This window comes from Cebus imitator, unplaced genomic scaffold (genome assembly GCF_001604975.1).
Source record: "Cebus imitator isolate Cc_AM_T3 unplaced genomic scaffold, Cebus_imitator-1.0 Scaffold83, whole genome shotgun sequence".
Taxonomy (NCBI): Eukaryota; Metazoa; Chordata; class Mammalia; order Primates; family Cebidae; genus Cebus; species Cebus imitator.
Window position 1 is genome coordinate 1,423,511 of NW_016107398.1, and position 24,796 is coordinate 1,448,306.

The 24,796-nt window shown below is 35.5% G+C and overlaps 1 protein-coding gene across 4 annotated transcripts in view; it reads left to right on the top strand.

The window, feature by feature from the left end:
- Positions 1-21,102, top strand: part of PCNX4 (pecanex 4) — a 50,273-nt gene extending 29,171 nt beyond the window's left edge. For 2 of the 4 annotated variants that reach the window (XM_037740422.1, XM_017533919.2), the window contains 5 exons: positions 2,641-3,004; positions 5,920-6,023; positions 9,201-10,234; positions 10,622-10,808; positions 19,515-21,102. In XM_037740422.1, the coding sequence (XP_037596350.1) occupies positions 2,641-3,004; positions 5,920-6,023; positions 9,201-10,234; positions 10,622-10,808; positions 19,515-19,766 (1,941 nt within the window). In that variant the 3' untranslated portion in view covers positions 19,767-21,102. Of the gene's footprint in view, positions 1-2,640; positions 3,005-5,919; positions 6,024-9,200; positions 10,235-10,621; positions 10,809-12,035; positions 12,261-19,514 lie in introns of all 4 variants that reach the window. The other 2 variants (XR_005201146.1, XM_037740421.1) reach the window with 2 other exon arrangements.
- Positions 21,103-24,796: the final 3,694 nt, after the last annotated feature.

Consider the following 24,796-nt stretch of genomic DNA (forward strand, 5'->3'; position numbering starts at 1 on the left):
CTGCAAAACTGTTTTCCAGAGGAGCTGCACCATTTTACATTCCCATCAGCAATGTATGAGGATTCCAGTTTCTCCACATCCTCACCAGCACTTGTTACTATCTGACATTTTCATTATAGCCATACTAATAAGTGTGAACTGCCACCTTGTTATTTTGATTTGCATTTCTCTGATCAATATTTTATGTGTTCTTGGGTCATTTGTATATTTGTTTTGAGAAGTGTCTATTCCAATCCTTTGCCCATTTTAATTTGGGTTATTTATCTTTCTGTTGTTGAGCTGTGACAGATCTTTATGTATTCTAGATAAAAGTCTCTTGACAATGAACAATTTTTCTCCTATTTTCAACCTATTCTGTAGGTTATCTTTCACTTTCTGGTTAGTATCATTTGAAGAACAAAAGTTTAATGAAGTTTAATATATGTTTCCTTTGTCACCTTTGTTTTTGGTGTCATATCTCACAAACACTGCTTACTCCAAGGTCATGAAAATTTACTTTGTTTTTACTAAATCTTTTATAGTTTTAGCACTTACACAGAGTCTGATCTACTTTGAGTTAATTTTTGGATATGCTATGAGGTAGTGCTCCAAATTTATTCTTTGGTACATGAAAGTCCGGTTTCCCTACCACCATTTATTTAAATGATTCTTGTGCCCCCAGTGAATTTCTTTAGCACCCTTGTCAAAAATCAAATGACTGGAAATGTTAGAGTTTATTTCTGGACAACTCTGAGTTCTCTTTCATTCATCTATGTGTCTGTCTTCATGCCAGCATCACATTTGCTTAGTTATAGTAGGTTATAGTAGGGTTTGAAGTTGAGATATGTGAGTCCTCCAACTTTGTCCTTCTTTTTCAAGATTGTTTTGACTCTGGGGACCCTTGCATTGCCATCATCTATTTGTATAGTTTGCCATCTTTAAAATATTCTTCCAATCCATGAACATGAGATGTCTTTCTATTTTTTTAGATCATCTTTGATTTATTTCAACGATGTTTTGTAGTTTTCAGTGTATAAGTCTTAGACTTAAAATTTATTCGTAAGTATTTTATTCTTTTGGATGATATTATAGATGAAAGTCTTCTTAATTTCATGTTTTGGCGTATTATCAGAGTATGAAATACAGTTGATTTAAAAAATATTAATCCTATGTCCTGGAGTCTCACTGAACTCCCTTATTCTAATAGATTTTTAGTGGGTTCTTAGGATATTCCATGTATAAGATCAGGTCATCTGCAAATAAGACATAGTTTTACTTCTCTTCTGTCTAGGTTAAATGCTTTTCATTTCTTTTTCTTGCCTAATTGCAATGAAAGTAACTCCGGCATAATGTTGAACAGAAGGAGTAGGAATGGACATCTTATGATGAAAGCATTCCATCTTTCTCCATTAAGTATGATGTCAGTCTTTTACCATTGAATGTGGTATCAGCTAAGGATTTTTTCATGGATGCTTTTATCAGGTTGAAGAAGTTCCTTTCTATCACTAGGTAAATCAAGCTTGTCCAAACTGTGGCCCACCGGCTGCATGTGGCCCAAGATGACTTTGAATGTGGCCCAACACCAATTTATAAACTTTCTTAAAACATTATGAGGTAGGAGGTTCTTGCAATTTTTTTTTTTTTTTTTTTAGCTCATCAGCTATCATTAATGCTAATGTATTTTATATGTGACCCAAGACAATTCTTCTTCCAGTGTGGTCCAGGGAAGCCAAAAGATTGGGCACCTCTCAGATAATTTTTTTTTTTTAATCATTAATGGTGTTGAATTTTGTCAAGTGCTTTTTCTGTGTCTGTTGAAATAGTCATGTGGTTTTAGTCCTTTATTAATGTGGTGTGATATGTTGATTGATTTTTGGTTGTTAAGCCAACCTTATATTCCTGGAATAAATCCCACTCAGCCGTAATGTGTACTCCTTTTTATATGTTGCAGAATTTGGTGGGCTACTATATTGTCTGTCATCTATATTTATAAAATTGTGTATTTATCTTGTTTTCTTTCTTTGTGTATCATTGCCTGGTTTAGGTATCAGGGTAGCACTGATCCTATAAAATGAGTTAGGAAGTGTTCTATACTCTTCTATTTTCTGGTAGAAGTTGGTGAAGAATGGGTATTGATTATTTGTAAATGTTCTGTAGTATTCAATGTGTATCTGAAATTGTTTTGTTACCGGTATGTAGTATTTTGTAGTATTGAAGCCACCTGAGCCTCAGCTTCTCTCTGTAGATAGCTTTAAAATTATTCAGTCTCTTTACTTTTTGTTGATTATTTGGATATTTTTATTTCTTCTTAAGCCAGTTTTAGTAATTTGTGTCTTTCTAGGAACTTGTCAATTTCTGCATTATCTAATGTGTGGCCTATAGTGGTCAACCTTAAAGCATAGTTGGTGCACTGTCAGTTTTCTTTAGTGTTACTGTTTTTTTTTGTTTGTTTGTTTGTTTTTTTAAGAAAGTCCAGACTTTAGAATGTAGTCTCATTTATTGTGAGATTGGAGAAAAATTAACAAAGAATCAAAGGATAAGACCTATTTCTTAAAAAATACTGGGGCAGAATAAAATTACTGTATAGTCTTTCTTATGTGATCTTGAAAATTCATGAAAAGTCTTTAAGGATAAATAAAAATAATTTTTACATTTCTGCAGGTTGGTATCATACGTGATCGTTTGATTCAGTTCATCTCTAAATTGCAGTTTGCCGTGACTGTTCTTTTGACATCATGGACAGAGGAAAAACAACGTCGAAAAAGAACTACTACCTTATGTATACTCAACATTGTCTTTTCTCCATTCGTCTTGGTCATCCTAGTTTTTTCTACACTACTCTCTTCTCCCTTACTCCCCCTTTTCACCCTTCCTCTGTTCTTGGTGGGGTTTCCCCGACCTATTCAGAGTTGGCCAGGAGCAGCAGGCACCACAGCCTGTGTGTGTGCAGATACAGTGTACTACTACCAAATGGTCCCCAGATTGACTGCTGTGCTGCAGACTGCAATGGCAGCTGGAAGTTTAGGTAAGTAAATGGGGTGTGCTCAAGAATTTCTCACTAATGTATTTAAAGTAAAAAAAAAACAAAAAAAAAAACAGGGAAACAATCTTTTTATCCAACCATAATATAGCATAACAACCATATACTTTGATGTGTAGGCAGAATGACTAAATATGAAATTAGAAGTTTATCTCCTGATCCTTATTTTGATCTGAATTAAGTTATAAAATAAAAATACTTAGGAAAGTTTTTCTTAAGGTTACTTGATAATTTTTAAAATACATTTTCTTGAATAAATTCAGATTACATTTGCACCATTGAAACATGGAAACACCTTTCTTCCAGGATTTCCATGAATTTTTTTTTTTAGTGGATGAGAATTTTCAATTCTGCCCAGGCTGACCTTGAACATGTAGCCTTGCCTCATGTGACAGGACAACTGGTCTGAGCCACCGTGGCTCGTGATTTCCGTGAATTTATAATGAGTTCATGTCAAGTAGATGCAATAGCTTACATTGATAGTTTAGTGAAAACTAGCTTTACATAATACCAACTTGAGGAGCAGAAGGGAGTTTTGTTTATACCTTACTAGTTAGAGAGTTAAGCAGTCTGACAAGATAACTGGGCAAGATAACATAAAAATTTTGGTCAGTGATCAGTAGGAAAGGTAGCCTCCCAAAGTGAAGTGCTATGCAGTTATTAGCAAGAAAATAGATTTTTGATGACAGCGAACTAATCTTACAAGCTTTAATGCTTTTGTCAAACACTAACTGTACATTTTAACTATATTATACTTCTCAAGGTTGATTTTAGATAAGGTATAAGTTGATGACACTAGTGTGTCATCTCCTACCATGTGCTTTAGCCCCTGAAACTTGTCTTTAAAATGACAGATTACTTTCTGACAAACTCATTCTAGGTAGAGTAGCAATTTAAGATTATAATTTTAATAAAACACTTGAGGTTGAACTTTTCTAATATGTGAGATGATTTATGAGACAAAATTATCTTTATAGCACAAATTTTTTATGAATAATTATTTTTCTTACAGAAAATAGTTTGTACTTATAATACTTTTATCCAGTGCTGTTAATTTTCATTATGTAATGCTATTCTTTTTAAAACAGCTGTGGGGTTAAACGCCCATCAGAAATAGTAATTACCTAAAAATTATACTTTATTATCAAACCAAATACACTCAATCAAGAATTATAAAGTAGTTTCTGATGGGCAGAGAAAAAAAGCAATGAGATAATATTTCACATACATTGAAGTGGCAAAAATGTGAACAGTTTGACACTATGAAGTATTGGCTAGGGCATGGGGAACAAGAACTTTCAAACCTTGCTATAAGGAATTTGTACAATCACTTTGAAGAGTTAATTGGTAGTCTGTGGTAAAGATGTACATATCCCATGTCTCAGGGATTCCAATTTTAGATTCCATGATTTAGTGATTCCAATTGTAGAGAAATTCTAGTGCATGTGTTTTGGAGGTCCTCAAGACCACCCCAGGTTTTATGGTTCACTAGGAGGACTCACAGCTAAGATTTATTACAGCAAGAGGATGCAGAGCAAAATCAGCAAAGGGAGAAACCACAAGGAGTAAAAGAGACCAGGTGCAAGTCTCCAGCAGTCACACGGAGTCACACAGAATGTGTTTAATTCCCTGGCAACAAGTTGTGATGTGCGACATGCTGACTGCCAGAGAAGCTCATTTGATACTCAGTGCCCAAGGGCTTTTGTTGCAGGTTGGTCATGCAGGCACTTTCTGCCTGGCATGTACCAATACTGCAGAATCCCAAAGAGAGAGCAAGTGTTCAGTATATATTGTATTGTTTGTGTGGTTAGACACATGAGAGACTCTTACCAGCTAGGAGGTTCCCAGATGCCAGCTGAGTACTAACCATATAAGCAGGCCTTTCGAAGAACAGCCGTCAGTTCTGGTGTGTTAACACTGTTCTGAACCACATGTTGTGCAAGCAGACTTGCACAAAGATAATTTCTGCAACATTAGTTACAATAGTGAAAAGTTGGAAACATCTGAAAAGTTTATCAATGAGGAAATGAATACTCAAATTCAGTTACATTGTTACAGTATATTTTCAACAGCAATTACAATAAATAAATTTTAGCTGTTTGCCATCCATATGGGCAAATCTCAGAGATAAAAGTATTTAGAGAAAGCTGGGCACAGTGGCTTATGCCTGTAATCCCAGCAGTTTGGGAGGCCAAGGCAGGCAGATCACTTGAGGTCGAGAGTTTGAGACCAGCCTGACCAACATGGAGAAACCCCATCTCTAAAATACAACCAAAACAAAACAAAACAAAAAGCCAGACTTGGTGGTGCATACCTGTTATCCCAGCTACTCAGGAGGCTGAGGCAGGATTGCTTGAACCCAGGAATCGGAGGTTGTGGTGAGCTGAGATCATGCCATTGCACTCGAACCTGGGCAACAAGAGCAAAACTCCATCTCAAAAAAAAAAGTAGAGAAAAACTAAATTTAACAAGTATTTGTACAGTGTGGTAGCATTTTATGTACATTTTGTAAGCCACAAAACCCTTTTATATGCATGTACATAAAAATGTTAAAAATATTTTAAGTCATGACTGTGAAGTTGACTTCTATAAACTCAATACTTTTCCTAATATAATTAACATGTATTTAAGATTTTATACAATTTCTAATTTGTTTTTCTGGAAAATCCTTGAATTTTTATGTATTATCACCTGTAGATTGTCTCTTCCAACTGCTCTTGTAAAGAATTAACTTAATGCCTCCGGATACACAGTGAATAGTTATTTCTGTTCTTGACCTAATGAGAGGGTAGAAGTTGTGAATCAGCTCTAGATAACGTTTTCAGTTTTGAAGATACACGGCAAAATAAAAGAAACTTGAAAAATGATTTTCTTTTTTTTTGTTTTCTGATTTGTTGTAGGCCTCCTCCTACCTGGATCTCATTACTTGGGCCGTTTTGAGGATCGTTTAATATGGATAATAATTCTGGAATGTGGCTATACGTACTGCTGTATTAACATTAAGGTCAGCGTGCATTTAAAACATCTCTAGTATATTTTATACTAAATGTGTAAAATTTTACCTGTTCACATCACTCTATTTGATGTTTTTTAACTCCTATATCATTTAAGCATTCTCAACTTAATAAAAACTGTCTTCTGATCCTACCTGCTATACCCTATTTCTTTCCTTCCTTGAAGAGCAAAATTGCCTAATTAGAGCTGCTTATAATCGTATCTCCAATTTAATTTTTTCCATCCTGTCTTCAATTTACTCTAGGTTTTTGACCCTGCTACTCTACCCAACCTGCTCTTGTCAAGGTCTCTGGTGACTGACACATTGCTAATTCCCATGAACAACTCTGAGAAGCAGTCTTATTTGAACCATCAGCAGCATTTTACACAGTTGTTCTCTTCTCTTCACTTGTTTCATGGGTTACTTCTTGACAGTCTACTTTGTGATTCCTTCTCTTTTCTTTGACCTTTTAACAGTAGAGTGTCCTAGAGCTTAGCAGTCCTTGGTGACAAATCTGTTCTTCTGGTTGCTCAGGCCAAAAATACTGGAGTCATGTTTGATTCCTTTTTTACTTGTATACCCCCACATCCAGTCCAATAAGAAATTTTATTGGCTCCACCTTTAAACCGTATTCTGTAATCCAACTCTTTTTACCACCTTGGTCCCAGCCACCTTGATCCCTTACCTGGATAATGGAAATAGCCTCCTAATTGGTCACCCTGCCTCCACCTTTGTGCCCCTACAGTATACTGTCAACCAGAATGATCTTTAAGATCTGAGTCAAACCATGTTACTTCTGTACTTATAACCCTACAGTGGATCTCCTCTTTCATTCAGAGTAAAAGCCAGGCTCTAAATGGCCAGGCTTCCTATACTCCCACTCTTATGCCAGCACTCCCAATCCCCCTTGCCTGGCTTTACTTTTTACTTATTTTTATAGTACTTATACCTTCTCACAAACTATGTAATTTACTTACTAGTTTCACAATTGATTACCCATGTCCCTCGCTTTATAAGTATCGCAAGCACAGGGATCTTTTGTTTTTATTCAGGAGTACAGTGCCTGGCACAGAATAGGCCTTTAACAAAGGTTTTTTTAAATGAATAATAGATGTTTTGTACTAGCACAGATTGGATAAAATTGCTAGTAACTAAAAAGCTGTCTCTTTAGTCCAGCATTTGGTCCTCCAAATGCAGTGCCCAGACTAGTAGTAGTAATATTTCCTGAGAACTTGTTAGAAGTGCAAATTCTTGAGGCCTACCCTGAACCTACTAAGTTAGAAACTCTCGGAGTGGGCTCAGCAATCTGTATTTCAAAGAGCACTCCAAATGATGCTGACTCACCTACTGATTGAGAACCTCTGCTCTGGTCTAACCCGTACAAGAAGGCAAAAGATATTGAGGACATTTTGATTACTTAATTTTATTCTATTTTAAAATGATATGGTTTAATAATATTTAATAATGTTGATTGATCCTTTGTGCTCTGTGACATACGTGGTTTTAAAATATACTTTTTGAGTTACTCGGGAGGCCGTGGCAGGAGAATCGCTTGAACCCAGGAGGCGGAGGTTGCAATGAGCTGAGTTCGTGCCACTGCACTCCAGCCTGGTGACAGAGCAAGACTCCATCTCAAAAAACAAAACCAAAAAACCCCTACTTTTTGGTGGTACTCTGCTGTTTGTCTTTTTTTCAACACAAGTTGGGTTAGGCCATGCCATCTATTAACAATTATATTAATAGTTTAAAATTTACAAAACTTACACAGCCTTCACAACCATATGCACTAGGATTATTTTCCTTTGAAACAGAGGAAAAAGGAATCTCAGAGAGGATAGGTTGTGATGTTGGTCACATCGGGGTCACCACCTGTGAGTGTCTGTCCTGAAGACCCTAATTCTGCAACATGAATAAATACACTCAAACACAGAGTATAGTGAACAAGTGGTTTAGGGAGTGACGCGCTTCCCACAGAGCAAGATCACAACTACATGACACCCACTGGTTCTCCTTCCTTGCATTTATGTAGTATAGATTTAACAGCAAAGGCTTTGAGTAAACACACTTGTGGATAATTAACATGATTAAGAGAGTAGTTCTTAGAAAGTTAAAGCTCAGATACCATTGCCCAGAATAACTACCATTAAAGGATAATCTCCCTGCTTGACCTCCCATATAGAGGGCCATCTGGCTCAAAGGTTACATGAGTAAACAAGCTAGTTAGAGACAAAGGAATGTGGGGATTTATTTAATTATTTAACTAAAGGGACAAGGCTGCCTTCGGCTGAGTAATAAAAAAATTTTGGCCTTCCAAAAGGGTTTTTGACTATATTCTGTAACTTCCCTTTAATATTTCTGCCACCATCCTGAGTGAACCCCAACAGCTGGTGACCTGCTCAAGTTGTGTGCCAGTACCTGGTAGAGCCATGACTTAAAAACAAGTTCTATACTGATAGCTTTGAAAAAATATATAAATAAGCAATAGCAATAGGCATTGTATTAGTAAATAGTGACCTGATACATCCTCTTTAAGTGATTCCTTCTAAGGAGGTAATCAAAATGTGTTTAAAATTTATATAAGGACATATTGATAATATTCACTCAGCATATATTTGTTGCATATCCACTGTATACCAGATACTGGTTTAGGCACTACTGATACAGCAGTAAGCAAGGTAATTAAAGAAGTAAATCTGCATTGTGATGTTATCATAAATCTGGAACAGCAGAATGATAAATTCTGGCATATCCATACAATTGAATAATGCTGTTGGTCTTATAAAGTGGGATGGAAATGATATAATACTACTGTATATACTGTATAATTCTTATTTTGCTTTTTTCAGCTTTTTGCAGAATTATAATTTAAAAGTTTTTACTGTGTGGTTCACTCTTGACTATGGATATAGTCTTTTAAAATTATAATCATACCTAATAAATTTGCCCAGTTTCTAGTAAAATTTCACATTTTCAAAAATATGGTAGCATTATTTTTCATCTCTATCCAGTATCAAATGTGTTAAGTGCCATTAAGTTTAAGTCAGGATGTTGCTCTTGAGTTAAAGAAATTATTTTCATTATGTTCCATATTTTTGTGATGAGAGTCTATGGGCATTTACAAGACTATTTGCTGTATTCTATGTAATATATGATTATAAACTCCAGTGCTTTTTATTTCTTCTGTAGGGGTTAGAATTGCAGGAAACATCCTGTCATACTGCAGAAGCTCGCAGAGTTGATGAAGTTTTTGAAGATGCTTTTGAGCAAGAATACATAAGAGTACGTTCTCTTAATAAGCACTTTGGAAATGTCTTGACACCCTGTACTGTTTTGCCTGTGAAATTATATTCTGATTCCAGGAATGTTCTATCAGGCATAATTGATGCTCATGAAAACTTAAAAGAATTTAAAGATGACCTCATTAAAGTACTTGTGTGGATACTTGTTCAGTACTGCTCCAAAAGGCCTGGCATGAAAGAGAGTGTTCACAACACTGAAAATAAAGGGAAAGCACCTCTAATCTTGCCTGCTTTGAATACTTCACTGCCTCCTGAATCCCCAGAAGACATAGATAGTTTAAATTCAGAAACTTTTGATGACTGGTCTGATGATAATATTTTTGATGATGAGCCAACTATCAGAAAAGTAATAGAAGAAAAACATCAGTTGAAAGATTTGCCAGGTACAAATTTGTTTATCCCAGGATCAGTAGAATCGCAGAGGGTTAGTGGTCATTCTACGGGCACAGTTCCTGAAAATGATCTTTACAAAGCAGTTCTATTAGGATACCCTGCTGTTGACAAAGGAAAACAAGAAGACATGCCATATATTCCTCTCATGGAGTTCAGTTGTTCACATTCTCACTTAGTATGCTTACCTGCAGAGTGGAGGACTAGCTGTATGCCTAATTCCAAAATAAAGGAGATGAGCTCGTTATTTCCAGAAGACTGGTATCAATTTGTTTTAAGGCAGTTGGAATGTTTTCATTCAGAAGAAAAGGCTTCAAATATACTGGAAGAAATTGCAAAGGACAAAGTTTTAAAAGAATTTTATGTTCATACAGTAATGACTTGTTATTTTAGTTTATTTGGAATAGACGATATGACTCCTCGTCCTGGTCATATATTGAGAGTTTACAGTGGCGTTTTGCCTTGGTCTGTTGCTTTGGACTGGCTCACAGAAAAGCCAGAACTGTTTCAACTAGCACTGAAAGCATTCAGGTAATTATTTTGATCATATACATGTTGTAACGTTGGCAGAAAAATGTTGATTTTTCTAAATCACCTAATAAGAATATAGTCCTTCATTTTTATTTTTTAAAGTTTACTTTCTTCAAAATGAAAAAATATATGTAGTGTAATTTTATCAAGAGTACACTTCAATTTGTATTTACTTTGGTTTTGTTTATGTGGAGAACCTTTTTTATTATGGCTTACTGGATTTCCTCACTTGAACTGCATCATTTCTCCCTCCACTTTTTATGATTTCCATTCATAAAAAGTGAATGTCATAAAGACATTCAATGTCTTTAAAATATTGATTTAACAAAATCTATTTGATCTATAAAGTTGACAACAAATAAAATTCTTTGCTTCTTCATTTTTTAGGTATACTCTGAAACTAATGATTGATAAAGCAAGTTTAGGTCCCATAGAAGACTTTAGAGAATTGATTGACTACCTTGAAGAATATGAACGTGACTGGTACATTGGTTTGGTATCTGAGGAAAAGTGGAAGGAAGCAGTTTTACAAGAAAAGCCATACTTGTTTTCTCTGGGGTATGATTCTAATATGGTAAGTTTAAAAAAAATTTTCGACATTTTCATACACTAACCTCAAAGAATGGAAATCAGTTATAAAATATTTGAACTAAGTGATACATGATGTAACATTCTGGCTGTGATATATTAATTATAGTTTTAAGGCATTTGTAATCATGACTTTATGGCTAAGCTATATGAACTCTAGAATAGCTGGTTTCTGTTTTTTCCAACTGAAGAGGAGCCAATGAAAAATCTTGTATAGCCATATTGCAATACCTGACCTATAAGAGAGCCAAATATGTGTAGTATGCTACAATACAACATATTTTATTAAGTGAATTGTATTCCTATGTTCAAGTGTATGAATTATCACTTGGATTTGACTACTAGAAAAATTTATTTGTAAATGACAAAGTATTTTGTTTACATTTATACTGTATTGAAGCAAACCTAACCTGTGAAAATCCAGAGACTTAAAATAGGGGATGACTCTCAGATTTAGTACTTGTCCTTTTTGTATTTAAAATGTCATCAAGAGAACACAATATGAAAGTGTCAATGTTATGAGCTTATTATGGGTTCTTCTGTCTTGCATTATGTTTTGAGGAGCTCTACAAATGCATTCTCCAATGAAACTGCTGAAATTTTTTTTTAAATAACCATTTAAAGTCTTAGAAAGTCACCTAAGGGTATACATCAAATGAACACACATTTATTTAAAAAAAATCTGCTAAAACCCAGTGAGAATAGCAAGAGACTGCAGTATTTGAACCAAGACCTACCCTAGCATTTATGGGATGAACGCTTTATCTTGGGTGTGGTGCTGCTGAAAATACTGGGGCCTTGATCACTCTTCCCCACTCATAATGCTGGGCGAGGCAAGCTGGAGAGACCTGAGGCTACTCCTTCCTTCCACCAAGTGCTTATCTCCAAAAGCAGAAGTGTCACTAAAGATAGAAGCATGCTATTGCCCCATCCCTCACATCCACAAGTCTGGCTCAGAGATTTTGCCCAGTGGGAGAAGCAAATTATTAATGACAACAAAAAAGCTCTGAATCTCTGAGGAACTGATTCATCTGCAACAGAGTGTAGACATATTGAAGCCCAAAATGCTCTTAAAAACAGTGGAGGAGTTGCTGTTTCATGATAGTATCAAAAAAAGGAAAGAACAAAAACAGTGGAGGCTGTGGTGAAAAGTAAATTTTAGGAGACTGGTAGGTTCATTAAACTGAACTGTAAACTGGCTAGATTTTTTCAGGGGAAGAAACAGCAAAGAGCCTTCCTGGGATCAGAACAAATCTCAAACACTGACATCAAAGCTATTCCTTTGAAGAAGTTCACATTTAATTGGATCAGTTTGTGGAGCAATTTATGCCCAGGGTCATTATTGAAAACATAGAGTAACCAGATGGCAATCAGTGGAGCTTAACAGCTGGGTGTGAACAGTTGACAAACAAGATAGCCCTGCCAAAACCACCCCAAGGTAACTGTGTGCATTCACAGTTTGGCTGTACTCTGAGAGGCCATACCTGAGACTTCAGACTGGGCAGGGGTTGGTAGGGAGTAGACAGGGATTGACTTCACTACAGTAAGCCAGCCAGTCACTAAACAAACAAGTACATAATAATAACAAGCCCTGGAGTTAGGAATGAAGAGGACTAGCACCCAGAATTTCTAGTGTTGCCTGGAATATCCAATTTCAACAAAAAATTGAGACATGCAAAGAAATGGGAAAGTATAACCCATACACCAGGGGAAAAAAAGCAGACAACCAGACTTGTCAGTGAGAGGGAAGAAATATCAGATTTAACAAAGATTTCATGGTAGTCATTATAAACATGTTCAGAGAACCAAAGGAAACCATGGTTGACAGTATGATGAAACCAAAGGACATACAGTGACAATCCTACATCAAATAGAGAATGTATGTAGAGATAGAAATTATAGAAAAAGAACCAAATGAAAAATTCACTAGAGGGGCTTGACAGTAGGCTTGAGCTGACACAAGAAAGAATTAGTGAACTTGAAAATTGTAGATCAACAGAGATTACGCAATCCAAAGAAGAGAAAAGAATTAATAAACCATTCAGGACATAGGCATAGGCAAGGACCTCATGACTAGAACACCAAAAGCACTGGCAACAAAAGCCAAAATGGACAAATGGGAACTAATTAAACGTCAGAGCTTCTGTACAGCAAAAGAAACAATCATTAGAGTGAACCAGCAACCAACAGAATGGGAAAAAATTTTGCAATCTACTCATCTGACAAAGAGCTAATATCCAGAATCTACAAACTAAAACAGATTTACAAAAGTGGGTGAAAGATATGAACAGACACTTTTCAAAAGAAGACATATGTAAGGCCAACAAACATGAAAAAATGCTCATCATCACTGGTCATTAGAGAAATGCCAATCAAGATACCATTTCACGCCAGTTAGAATGGCAAACATTAAAAAATCTGGAGACAACATGCTGGAGAGGATGTGGAGAAATAGGAACACTTTTACACTGTTAGTGGGAGTGTAAACTAATTCAACCATTGTGGAAGACAGTGTGGTGATTCTCCCAAGGATCTAAAATAAAAATTCCATTTGACCCAGCAATCCCATTACTGGGTATATACCCAAAGGATTATAAATCATTCTTTTATAAAGACACATGCACATGTATGTTCATCGCAGCATTGTTTATAATAACAAAGACCTGGAACCAACCCAAATGCCCATCAATGATAGACTGGACAAAGAAAATGTGGCACATAGCCACCATGGAATACTATGCAGCCATAAAAAATGATGACGTCGTGTCCTTTGTAGGGACATGGATGAATCTGGAAACCATCATGCTCAGCAAACCGACACCAGAACAGAAAATCAAACACCACATGTTCTCACTCATAGGCAGGTGTTGAACAATGAGAACATGTGGACACAGGGAGGGGAGCATCACGCACTGGGGTCAGTTGATGGGGCTAGCGGAGGGACAGTGGAGGGTGGGGAGGGTGGGGAGGGTGGGGAGGGATAACATGGGGAAAAATGCCAGATATAGATTATGGAGGCAGCAAACCACTTTGCCATGTATGTACCTATGCAGCAATCCTGCATGACCTGCACATGTACCCCAGAACCTCAAGTACAATAAAAAAAGAGCTTCAGAGAAACGTGGGACACCATTAAGTACTCCAACATATACTTAATACCAGAAGGAGAAGGGAGAGAGAGAGGGGAGAAAAAAATTATTTGATGAAATAATGGCTGAAACTTCTTAAATATATTGTAAAACATTAATCCACACATCTAGGAACTTCAGTGAACTTTAGAACAAATGCAAAGAGATCCACAAGCAAATATATCATAGTAAAAATGCTGAAATCAAAGACCAGGAGAAAACCTTGAAAGCACCAAGCAAAAACTACTTGTACATTTTAAGAAAAGTCTGATAAAATTCACAGCTGACTTGTCATCAGAAACAATGGAGACCAGAAGCATGGAATGACATATTCAAAGTGCCCCCTAAAAAACTCCCAAAACAAAAAGCTTAACCAAGTGCCCTATATCTAGCAAAGTGATCTTTCAAAAATGAAAGAAAATAAATTCCCAGATAAACAAAAACAGAAGCTGTTGCTACCAAACCCACCTAACAAGAAATACTAGAGTTCTTCAGGCTGAAAGCAAGTGACCACAGCCAATAATTCAAATAACACACAAAAACAAAGAGCACCAGTAAAGGTAACTGTGTAATTATAAAAAACAGTAAAAAGGCTTATTTCTTCTCTTAACTGATTTGAAAAGCAATTCTACAAAACAATATGTATTCATATATTGTTGGGCCTGTAACATATAGGAATGTAATTTGTTAATAATTGCACAAAGGAAGCCAGTAGGGGCACAGCTTTACTGGACAAAGGAAATGAATCCAGATGATTCATTTCTGGATTCTTGAATCTACAAGAATAAAAAGAAACAGCAATTTTTTTAAGGGTAACATAAGGTCGCGTGCAGTGGCTCATGCCTGTAATATCAGCACTTTGGGAGGCTAAGGCGGTTGGATCACCTGAGGTCAGGAGTTCAAGACCAGCCTGGCCAACATGGTAAAACTCCGTCTCTACTAAAACTACAAAAAAATTTAGCTGGGCATTGTGGTAGGTGCCTGTAATCCCAGCCACTACGGAGGCTGAGGCGGAAGAAGCACTTGAACCTAGGAGGTGGAGGTTGCAGTGAGCTGAGATTGTGCCACTGCACTCCAGCCTGGGTGACCAAAGCAAGACTCCATCTTAAAAAAAAAAAAAAAATAAAAAGAAAAAAAAAAAAAAAAGGCTAACAACAAGGCTGGGCATGGCAACTTATGTCTATAATCCCAGCATTTTGGGAGACCAAGGCAAGAGGATTGCTTGAGACCAGGAGTTCCAGACCAGCCTGTGCAACATGGCAACATCCCATCTCTACAAAAAATAAAAATTAAGTGTGGTGGCATGCATTTGTAGTCCTGTCTACCACTTAAGAGGCTGAAGTGGGAGGATTACTTGAGCCAGAAGTTCAGATTATAGTCAGCTATCATTGCACCACTGCACTCCAGCTTGGGTGATGGAGGGAGACCCTGTCTCTAAAGAAATAAAAATAATTAATATAACAAGCACAATAAATGTATACTGGCTCCCTTTTCTCTCAGCTTCTTTTAAAGACATAAAATTATATAAAATAATTATAACAATGAACTGTTGGATTTATAACATTTATAATGTAATATATATCACAGTACCACAAAAGGGAAGAAAAGGAACTAGAACTCTGTAAGAATAATATTTCTATTTCACCACAATTAGTATAAATCTGAAGCAGATTCTTGTAAGACAGAGATAGTAAGCTTTAGTCAACCATTGAAGAAATAACTAAAAAAAAGTGAAAACAATAATTAAAGAAATTTAATTGGGATATTACAAAATAGTCAATGCAGAAGAAAGTCAAGAAAGAACAGAGGTATAAAAAAGATATGAGACAAACAGGAAAATGATAGACAAAATTCAGCTATTTCAATAATAAAATTAATGGGAATTGATTAAATAATCAAAATGAAAGGCAGAGATTATCAGACTGGATTTAAGAAAATGCCTGTAATCCCAGCACTTTGGGAGCCCAAGACAGGTGAATCACTTGAGTCCAGGAGTTCAAGACCAGCTGGGCAACACAGACCTTGTCTCTACAAAAAAAGAAACACAATTATCCAGACATGGTGGTGTGTGTTCCAGTAGTCCTAGCTACTCTGGAGACTGAGGTAAGAAGATTGCTTGAGCACAGGAAGCTCTATGATATATAAAATATATAATATTTTATTAATATATAAATATGTAATATATAAAATAAAAGACAAAAATCACACTATCATCTCAGTAGATATAAAAAAACTATTTAACAAAATCCAGCACCCTTTTATGGTAAAAACAACCAGGAAAGAAGGGAACTTCTTCAACTTGAACATTTATGAAAAATTCACATGAACATCATAATTATTGGTGAAAGACTGGATGCTTGCCCCTAAGATCAAGAAGATAAGAATATCTACCCTTACCACTTTTGTTAAACATTGTACTAGAGCTTCTAGCCAGGTAGTATGGACTGAATGTTTATATACACCCCAGATTTATATTTGAAGCCTGACCCCCAACATGATGGTATTAGGAGGTGGGACCTTTGGGAGGTAATTAGGCTTAGATGAGATCATGAGGGTAGAGTCCTATGATGGGATTAGTGCTCTTGTAAGAAGAGTAAGAGACACCCAGAGATTCCTGTCTTTCTGCCATAGAACAGAATAAGAAGATGGCTATTCATGAGCCAGGAAGATAGCCCTCATCAGAACCCAGCCATGAAACCACTCTGATCTTGGACTTCCCAGCTTTCAGAACTATGAGAAATAAATGTCTCTTGTTTAAGTCACCTAGTCTATGGTATTTAGTTATAGCAGCCTAAGCTAAGACACCAGAGTAATTAACCAAGAAAAAGAAATAAAAGGCATTCAGTTTAGGAAGAAGTAAAATTATCTCTATTCACAGATGACATGATCTTGATGTGTAGAATATCTAAGGAATCAACTAAAAAACTTAGAACTGATAAATTCAGGATGGTTGCAAGATACAAGATCAACATACAAAAATCTGGTGAATTTCTACACACTAGCAATGAACAAACCAAAAATGAAGTTTAGGAAATCCCACTTAAAATAGCATCAAAAAGAACAAAATACTTAGGGAAATATGAACAGGAATAGTACAAAGCTTATACTCTGAAAACTACAAAACATTGTTAAAAGGGGAAATTAAATATCTAAATAAATAGAAAAACATCTATTATTCATAGATCAAAATAATATTGTTAAGATGGCAATACTCTCCAAATTTACAGATTCAACAGAGTCCATTTTAGAATTCTAGTTAGCTTCGTTGTGGAAATTGACAAGCTGATTTAAATTTATATGGAATTTCAAGATACCCTGAATAGCCGAAACAGTCTTGAAAAAGAAAATTGACAGTCTCATACTTTCAAGTTTCAAAACTTTATGAAACAATAATCAGTACAGTATAGTACTGACATAAAGATAGATGTATAAATCAGTGGAATTGAATTGAAGATCCAGAAATAAACCCATGGGTCTTTGGCCAACTAATTTTCCAACAAGGATGCCAAGACCATTCTCTGGGAAAATCATCTTTTCAACAAATGGCGCTGGGACAATTGGTTAGCCACATTCAAAAGGATAATGTTGGATTACTAGTATTAGTTTCCCAGGACTGCTGCAACAATCATCACCATAAACTGGGTGACTTTTAAAAAATGGAAATTTATTCTCTCATGTTCTAAAGGTTAGAAGGCTGAAGTCAGGGTACCAGTAGAGAGCCACGCTTCCTCTGAAGGCTTTAGGCAAGAATCTTTCCTTGACTCTTCCAGCTTCTGGTGCCCCTTAACATCCCTTGGCTGTGACTGCATAACTCCAGTCTCTGTCTCCATCTTTGCATGGCCTTATTCCCTATATTCTCTTGTGTCAATTCTGTTACTACTTTCTAAGGATATCAGTCAATTGCTTTAGGACCCACCTAAATCCAGGATGATCTCATCTCTAAATCTTTAATTACATCTACAAAGTACTCATCCCAAATAAGGTCACATTCACAGGTAACTTCAAAGAGATGCTATTCAACCCACTACAGACCTTACTTTATACCATACTTTTAAAATAACTCAAAAATACATCAAAGACCTAAACATAAGAGCCATAAAAATCTTAGAAGGAAACATAAGGGCAAATCTTTGTCACCTTAAACTTGGCAATAGTTTCTTGGATATAACACCAAAGCATGAGAAACAAAAGAAAAATAGACAAATATGACTTCATCAAAAGTAAAAACTTTTGTTCTTCAAAGGACACCATCAAAAAAGTAAAAGACAACTCACAGAATGGGAAAAATATTTGCACATACTGATAAGGGACTGTTACTAGAATATATTTAAAAAAAAAACCTCTTACAACTCTATAATAAAAAGATAAACAGATTTTAATGTGGACAAAGGATCTATATAGACATTTCTTTAAAGAAGATATACAAATTGCAAATAAGTACATGAGAAATGCTTCATATAATTAGTCATCAGGGAAATGCAAATCAAAACTACAATAAAATATCACTTCACACACACAGAATGGTAAAATCAGAAGGTCTGAAAATAAGTGTTAACAAGGATGTGGAGAAATTGGAATCCTCTTCTACTGATCTTGGGAATGTAAAAATTGTGCAGCCACTTTGGAAAATATTACAGCAGTTTCACAAATAGTTAAGCATAGAGTTAACATATGACCTAGCTAGTTTACCCCTAAGTATATTTACCCAAGAGAAATGAAAACATAGATCCACATGAAACCTTGTACATAAATGTTTATAGCAACATTCTTAATTGCTATAAGGTAGAAACAACCCCACTGTACATCAACTGCTGAAGACAAATTTTAGTATATCCATATAATGGAATATTATTCTGCCATAAAAAGGAATAAGGTACTGATACATGCTACAACATAGATGAACCTTGAAAATATGCTTAAATGAAAGAAATCAGTCACAAAAGACCACATATTATAGGATTCATTTCAAGTGAAATTTACAAAAGAGGCAAGTCTATAAACATAAAAAGTATGTTGGTTGTTGCTTAGGGAAGGGTCAATGAGGAGATAGGATGGTGATAACTAAAGAGTACATGGCTTCTTTTTGAGGTTATGATATTTTAAAACTACTGTGGTTATGGCTGTACATATCTGTGACTAATAAAAACCGTTGAATTGCATACAGTAAGTAGATTGTATGGACCGTGAATTATATCTCAACAAAGCTATTTATTTAAAAAGAGCCTATTGTGTCATTCACCACCAAATAATATTTGACTATGCATCGCCAAGGCAACAGATCAGAGAAGGCAAACAAAGAGAAATGACTAAGATTTTGCCTAATGGTGATTGAGGTGGCTGCCAGGAAACTTTTATTTAAAGGACCAAGAAAGTAGAGGTGATTCTTGATTCTGAGTACAAGCCACTTGTTATGTACATTTTAAAACACTACTTTCTGTTTTTCGACCTTGGGAAAAGTTTGCCTAATTACAATGCAGTTTTTCTCTAAGTTTATAAATAAAATGCAAAGACCAAAATGTAATCTCTTTTCTTTTTCTCCTCCCCCCACCCTTTTTACTTTAAAGGGAGTTTACACTGGGAGAGTACTTAGCCTTCAAGAATTATTGGTCCAAGTGGGGAAGTTAAATGCTGAAGCTGTTAAAGGTCAGTGGGCCAATCTTTCATGGGAATTACTTTATGCCACAAATGATGATGAAGAACGTTATAGTATACAAGCTCATCCACTACTTTTAAGAAATCTTACAGTACAAGCAGCAGATCCTCCCCTGGGATATCCTATTTATTCTTCAAAACCTCTCCATATACATTTGCATTAGAGCTCGTTTTGACTTGTCATGTCATCACATGCAGAGTTTTTATTTTTTCATTCTAAAAAGTAACTGTGGTTTTTGTAACTTCATTAGACTTCTCCCTGCCCCATTCAAATGCCTGAGAACAGCTAAGATCCGTAAAGTTGGTTCTCTTAGCCATCTTAATGGTTTTAAAAAGCAACAAAATCATCTTTATGTCTAACATAAAAGTATAGAACGATTTGGCTATTATTTGTGCCCTCTGTACTTTAGTAGCCTTTGGTAAAATATGATAAAACATTTGTATAATCACTACATAATGAATTGTTTAATGCTTTCTTAAATGTGTGATAGGTGAGTTGCCATACTAAGTAAACAGCTATGTAATTTTTACATACTTAAAAGATATGCATATCAGTATTCTGAGTAATGATAATGGATCCTGTTCAAGGATAACATAATGTATATATATTTGTTTGAAATATATTTATAGTGTTTTCCTATGTGCTGTTTTATTTTATCATCTAATATTGTCTAAATGTTTTTAGACAAAGCATGTAGTTTCCTTTCATAGACTTCAATTCCTTTCCTTTCATAGACTTCAGTTCACAAATATCCTTTTCAAATATCCTTTAGATATATATGAAAGGAGCAGGGTTTATCCCATCCATCATGTGAATATTCACAGGAAGAGCAATGTTAGGGTAATCTGCATATGACTACTAGAGCATAGATCTGAATCATTATATATTTCTTTCAACTGAATTAACTGCTTCTGAAAAAATAATTTACCCAACAGGACTACCAGTCACTAGTTTCTTAAGGTATATGAACTAAAGTCAGAAGGAGATGAGAAGAAAATTTTTATAATGTGATCTGAATTTTATTTTCATTCTCTTCTTGCTTAGGAACTTTTTACAAATACATGTAAGGGGGATTAACAATGAATCTGCATCAATTGAGAGATCAGATTTCTCTAGTTCTTACTTAATTTCCATTGAAATAAATAGGAGCCCCCTAGATCTGTAATAGAGTAATGCATTCTCTTTAGAAATCATGCAAGTTTTATGAAATGTACCAGTTAAACTGTTAATATTCCATTTATTTAGTATGTGGACAAATTTACTCTAATAATGTTAAAGGATAACTTTTTGGACCATTTTTCAGATAATGAATTCAAGAGATCTGTATGTTAACCTTTTTTTTTTTGGAGGTAATATAGTTATTAAGATTTTGTATTACTCTGAGTTCACATCTCAGACTTATGATTTAATTTACATAATTGAGATTTACTAGCTGTACACCTTTATATCTTCATCATGTAGAAATATTTTCTCATGTCATTAAAAGTACTTCATAATTATCAGTTTTTTTATTTTGTTTTTTTTTGTTGTTGTTGTTGTTTTGAGATGGAGTCTCTCTTTGTTGCCCAGGCTGCAGTGAAGTGGCATGATCTCAACTCCCTGCAACCTTCACGTCCCTGGTTCAAGCGATTCTCCTGCCTCAGCCTCCTAACTAGCTGGGATTATAGGTTTACCCCACCATGCCCAGCTAATTTTTGTATTTTTAGTAGAGACAGGGTTTCACCATGTTGGCCAGGCTGGTCTCGAATTCCTGACCTCATGATCTGCCTGCCTCAGCCTCCCAAAGTGTTGGGATTACAAGAGTGAGCCACCACGGCTGGCAGTAATTATCAGTTTTAATGACAGCATAATATTCTGTTGATAGATATTATTTATTGGACCTCTATCCCCCAAATAATGAGAAATTTAAATTGTCTAGAGATTTTCACTGTGACAATAATGCCAATGCCAACCTATGCCTTCCCTTAACCTTGCATCCTCCTCAAACTGCTGCCACATCTCCATTTCATTCATAGCCAAGTTTTCTCTTTCATTCACTTGTCAAACCATTCAAATTTGGATCCCACCTCCACTACTCCCCTAAATTTAAAAAAAAAAAAAAAGTTTTTATTAAGGTCACTATTGACCTTTTTATTGTCAAACCAGCTAGGAGTAATTGACACATTTGAACATTCCTTGAATCAGCTTTTGTGTTTTCTTTTGGACTTTCCTGATACTACATTATCTTTGCTTTCTTCTTATCTTCCTAGCAACTCCTTAATCATCTTTGCTGCTTTCCTCTTCTACCTGACCTCTAAATTTTAGAATTTCTCAACAGTTGATTCTAGGCCCTACTTTGTATGTCTACATTCACCATTGATAATCTCATCTACTTCAATTGAAGTATCAATAAAGTGATGATGATCAAATATATGTACCTAACCCAACCTGTCTTCTTACACTGAACCTATATATATTATTTATTTGATGTCTTCACTTGATATATTAAAAACTGACTTAGACTTTGAAGGGAAGGTGAGGGTTAAAGAAAGACACACACACAGAAAGAGGGTAGTTTGAGAGCAAATGCAGACTTTAATTATGTTCAGCATAAAACCTGCAGAGTAGGGGACCAGCTTAATGCCAGAGCCCACTGCTGCTTACAGACAGGGTGTACTTATTGGTATGGATGGGAGGGGTCTGGGCAGTATGGCTTGCTGCCTGGCAGGATATTGATAAGATGTTCCTATGTTGAGGTGGTTCTGGCCCTTGTTCGGGCAGGATGTCATCGTGGTGTTCCTTGGGCCTTTGCCCAACAAGATATGATAGGGTTGTTTCTTTAGTTGGGCCTTTGTCCACCTTGGGTCTGGTCGTTAGGCAGGATGTTTCTCACTGCGTGAACGCCTGTGAAATATTTCACTTTGATCAAGGTCTGCAAAATAATGGGGAGCTTACAAAATGGTGCAGTTTGGGCTAACACTGACCTTACTGAATTTTCCCTAAAACCTACTTGTCTACTTTTGACTTTTAGAGGTACATTCATACCAGCTATTTCAGAGAACTAGAAAAGCCAAGCAAAATAATTTTTAAAATTTGCCTAAGGGTATTAGAGAACCAAAAGACAGTGAAGAAACATCACTAAGATCTAAGATCTGATGATTACTAAGAATGAAACCTAGAGACCTGAGCTCAATTTTTGGGCTGCTTTTCTTTTAGAAGACATGCCAATTCAGGATAAGGTGTTTGAGAGATGCTAAGTAACAGTTATGACAGTCTTGCTGCTGAGTTGGACAAGAACTGGAGACCAAGGCTCCAAGGAAGTAGAGGAGGGGAAAGGAACCCTAGTAACTGACCATACATTGGGCTGTGACCGCAAGGGACCATATCCAAATCTTAAGAGTGAAGAAAAACCTGATGCATTTAGGATCTTCTCACGTCCCAAAACTGGATTAGTGACCCATGGCTCTAACCTCTACCCAGAGCAAATGTAAATCCTTTCTGGACTGATCTTTTGAGTTATTTTTATAACTTTTTACATTTAGTGTTGGAAAGTTATTTAAGGCATCTGAGGAAACAAGGCAACATGATCAAAATCCGAAAGAAGCAAAAATTATAGGACAGAGCCACAGGGGATCCAGATAATGAGCTACTCAAAACAGGGTCTAAAACTACTACGTTTAGTGTGTTTAAAGATCTAAAACACAAGACAGAATTTCAGCAGAAAATCAGAAACTATATAGAAGAATCAATTGACAAGTCCCAAACTTAAAAGTACATTAATCAAGTTTAAGAATTCAGTGAATGGATTTGATAGAAACTGGATACAGTGAAGTAGGAATTAGTGAACTAAAAGTTCTATCAGAAGTAAATACCAGATGTGAAAAATGAAGAGACAAAAGAAGATACAGCAGAGAGAATAAGAGACATGGAGTTAACATGAGAAGATCTAACATACACGTTACTGGATTTCCAGAAGGAGAAGAGAGAATATGGCAGAAGCAAACTGTGAGGAGATAATGACTGAGAATTCTCCAAATTTTTAAAACACATCAAGACCTGCAAGATCAAAGGATGATAAATAAAAACAAAATTACATCTTAGCACATCCTCAGAAAAAATAAAACACAAAAAGAAAATCATTAAAGGAGCTAGACGTGATAAAAGACATTACTTTTAAAGGAGCCACAGTTTTATTAAACTGACAGCTAACTTCTCAACAGAAAATATGGGAACCAGAAATCAATGGAATGATATTTTCCAGTTACTGAAAGAAAATAACTGCAATTTTAGAATTCAGTACCCAAAAACAATTCTTCAAGAATGAAACCAAAGGCACTTTCAAACACAATAAATTTAATAGCAGATTGTCATTAAAGGTAATAGTAAAGGGTACTCTTCAGACAGAAGGAAAATGATCCCAGAAAAAGATCAGGGATAAAAGTAGGAATTAACAGTAAAATTTAAAAAATAATATACAATTAAATCTAAGTGAACAATAACAAAATAGTCTCAGAGTTTAAAATAAATAATGTTAAAACATATGACAATAATATATAAATTTGGTGCAGGAATTCTAAGATATTTAGAATTATCAGAAAGAAGATAAAAGTATAAGTAATATTAGACTTTGCTTTGTCATCTATAGGGTAACCACTAATAGAACAGCAAAAAGCAAAATAATCATATAACTACAACACTAATACAGGACGAAAGTGGAATAATAGGCAAAAAAGGAGAGAAAATATAAAATAGGACAAATAGAAACCAAATGGTAGATTAGGAGATTTAAATCTAAATTTCAGTTACAACATTCGTATGAATAGACAGTGTACCAATTAAATGCAAAGATTATCAAAGTGAAAAGAAAACCCACAAAGTACCTTTATACAAGAGATGCCTTAAATATAGGAGTACAAGGGTTGGAAATAAGAATAGAAAAATTTATAGTATGAAATATGAAAAAAACGATGGGGCAGGAGACTTTTGTGGCTATCCCAACATTATTCAGTGTAGATCTTAAGGTGAAAAGTATTATAAAGAGAGACAATTTGTAATGATAAAAGATTTGATTCACCAGAAAGTTTGAACAGGTCTAATAATGATTTAACAATATCGCCTTGGGCCGGGCGCGGTGGCTCAAGCCTGTAATCCCAGCACTTTGGGAGGCCGAGGCGGGTGGATCACGAGGTCAAGAGATCGAGACCATCCTGGTCA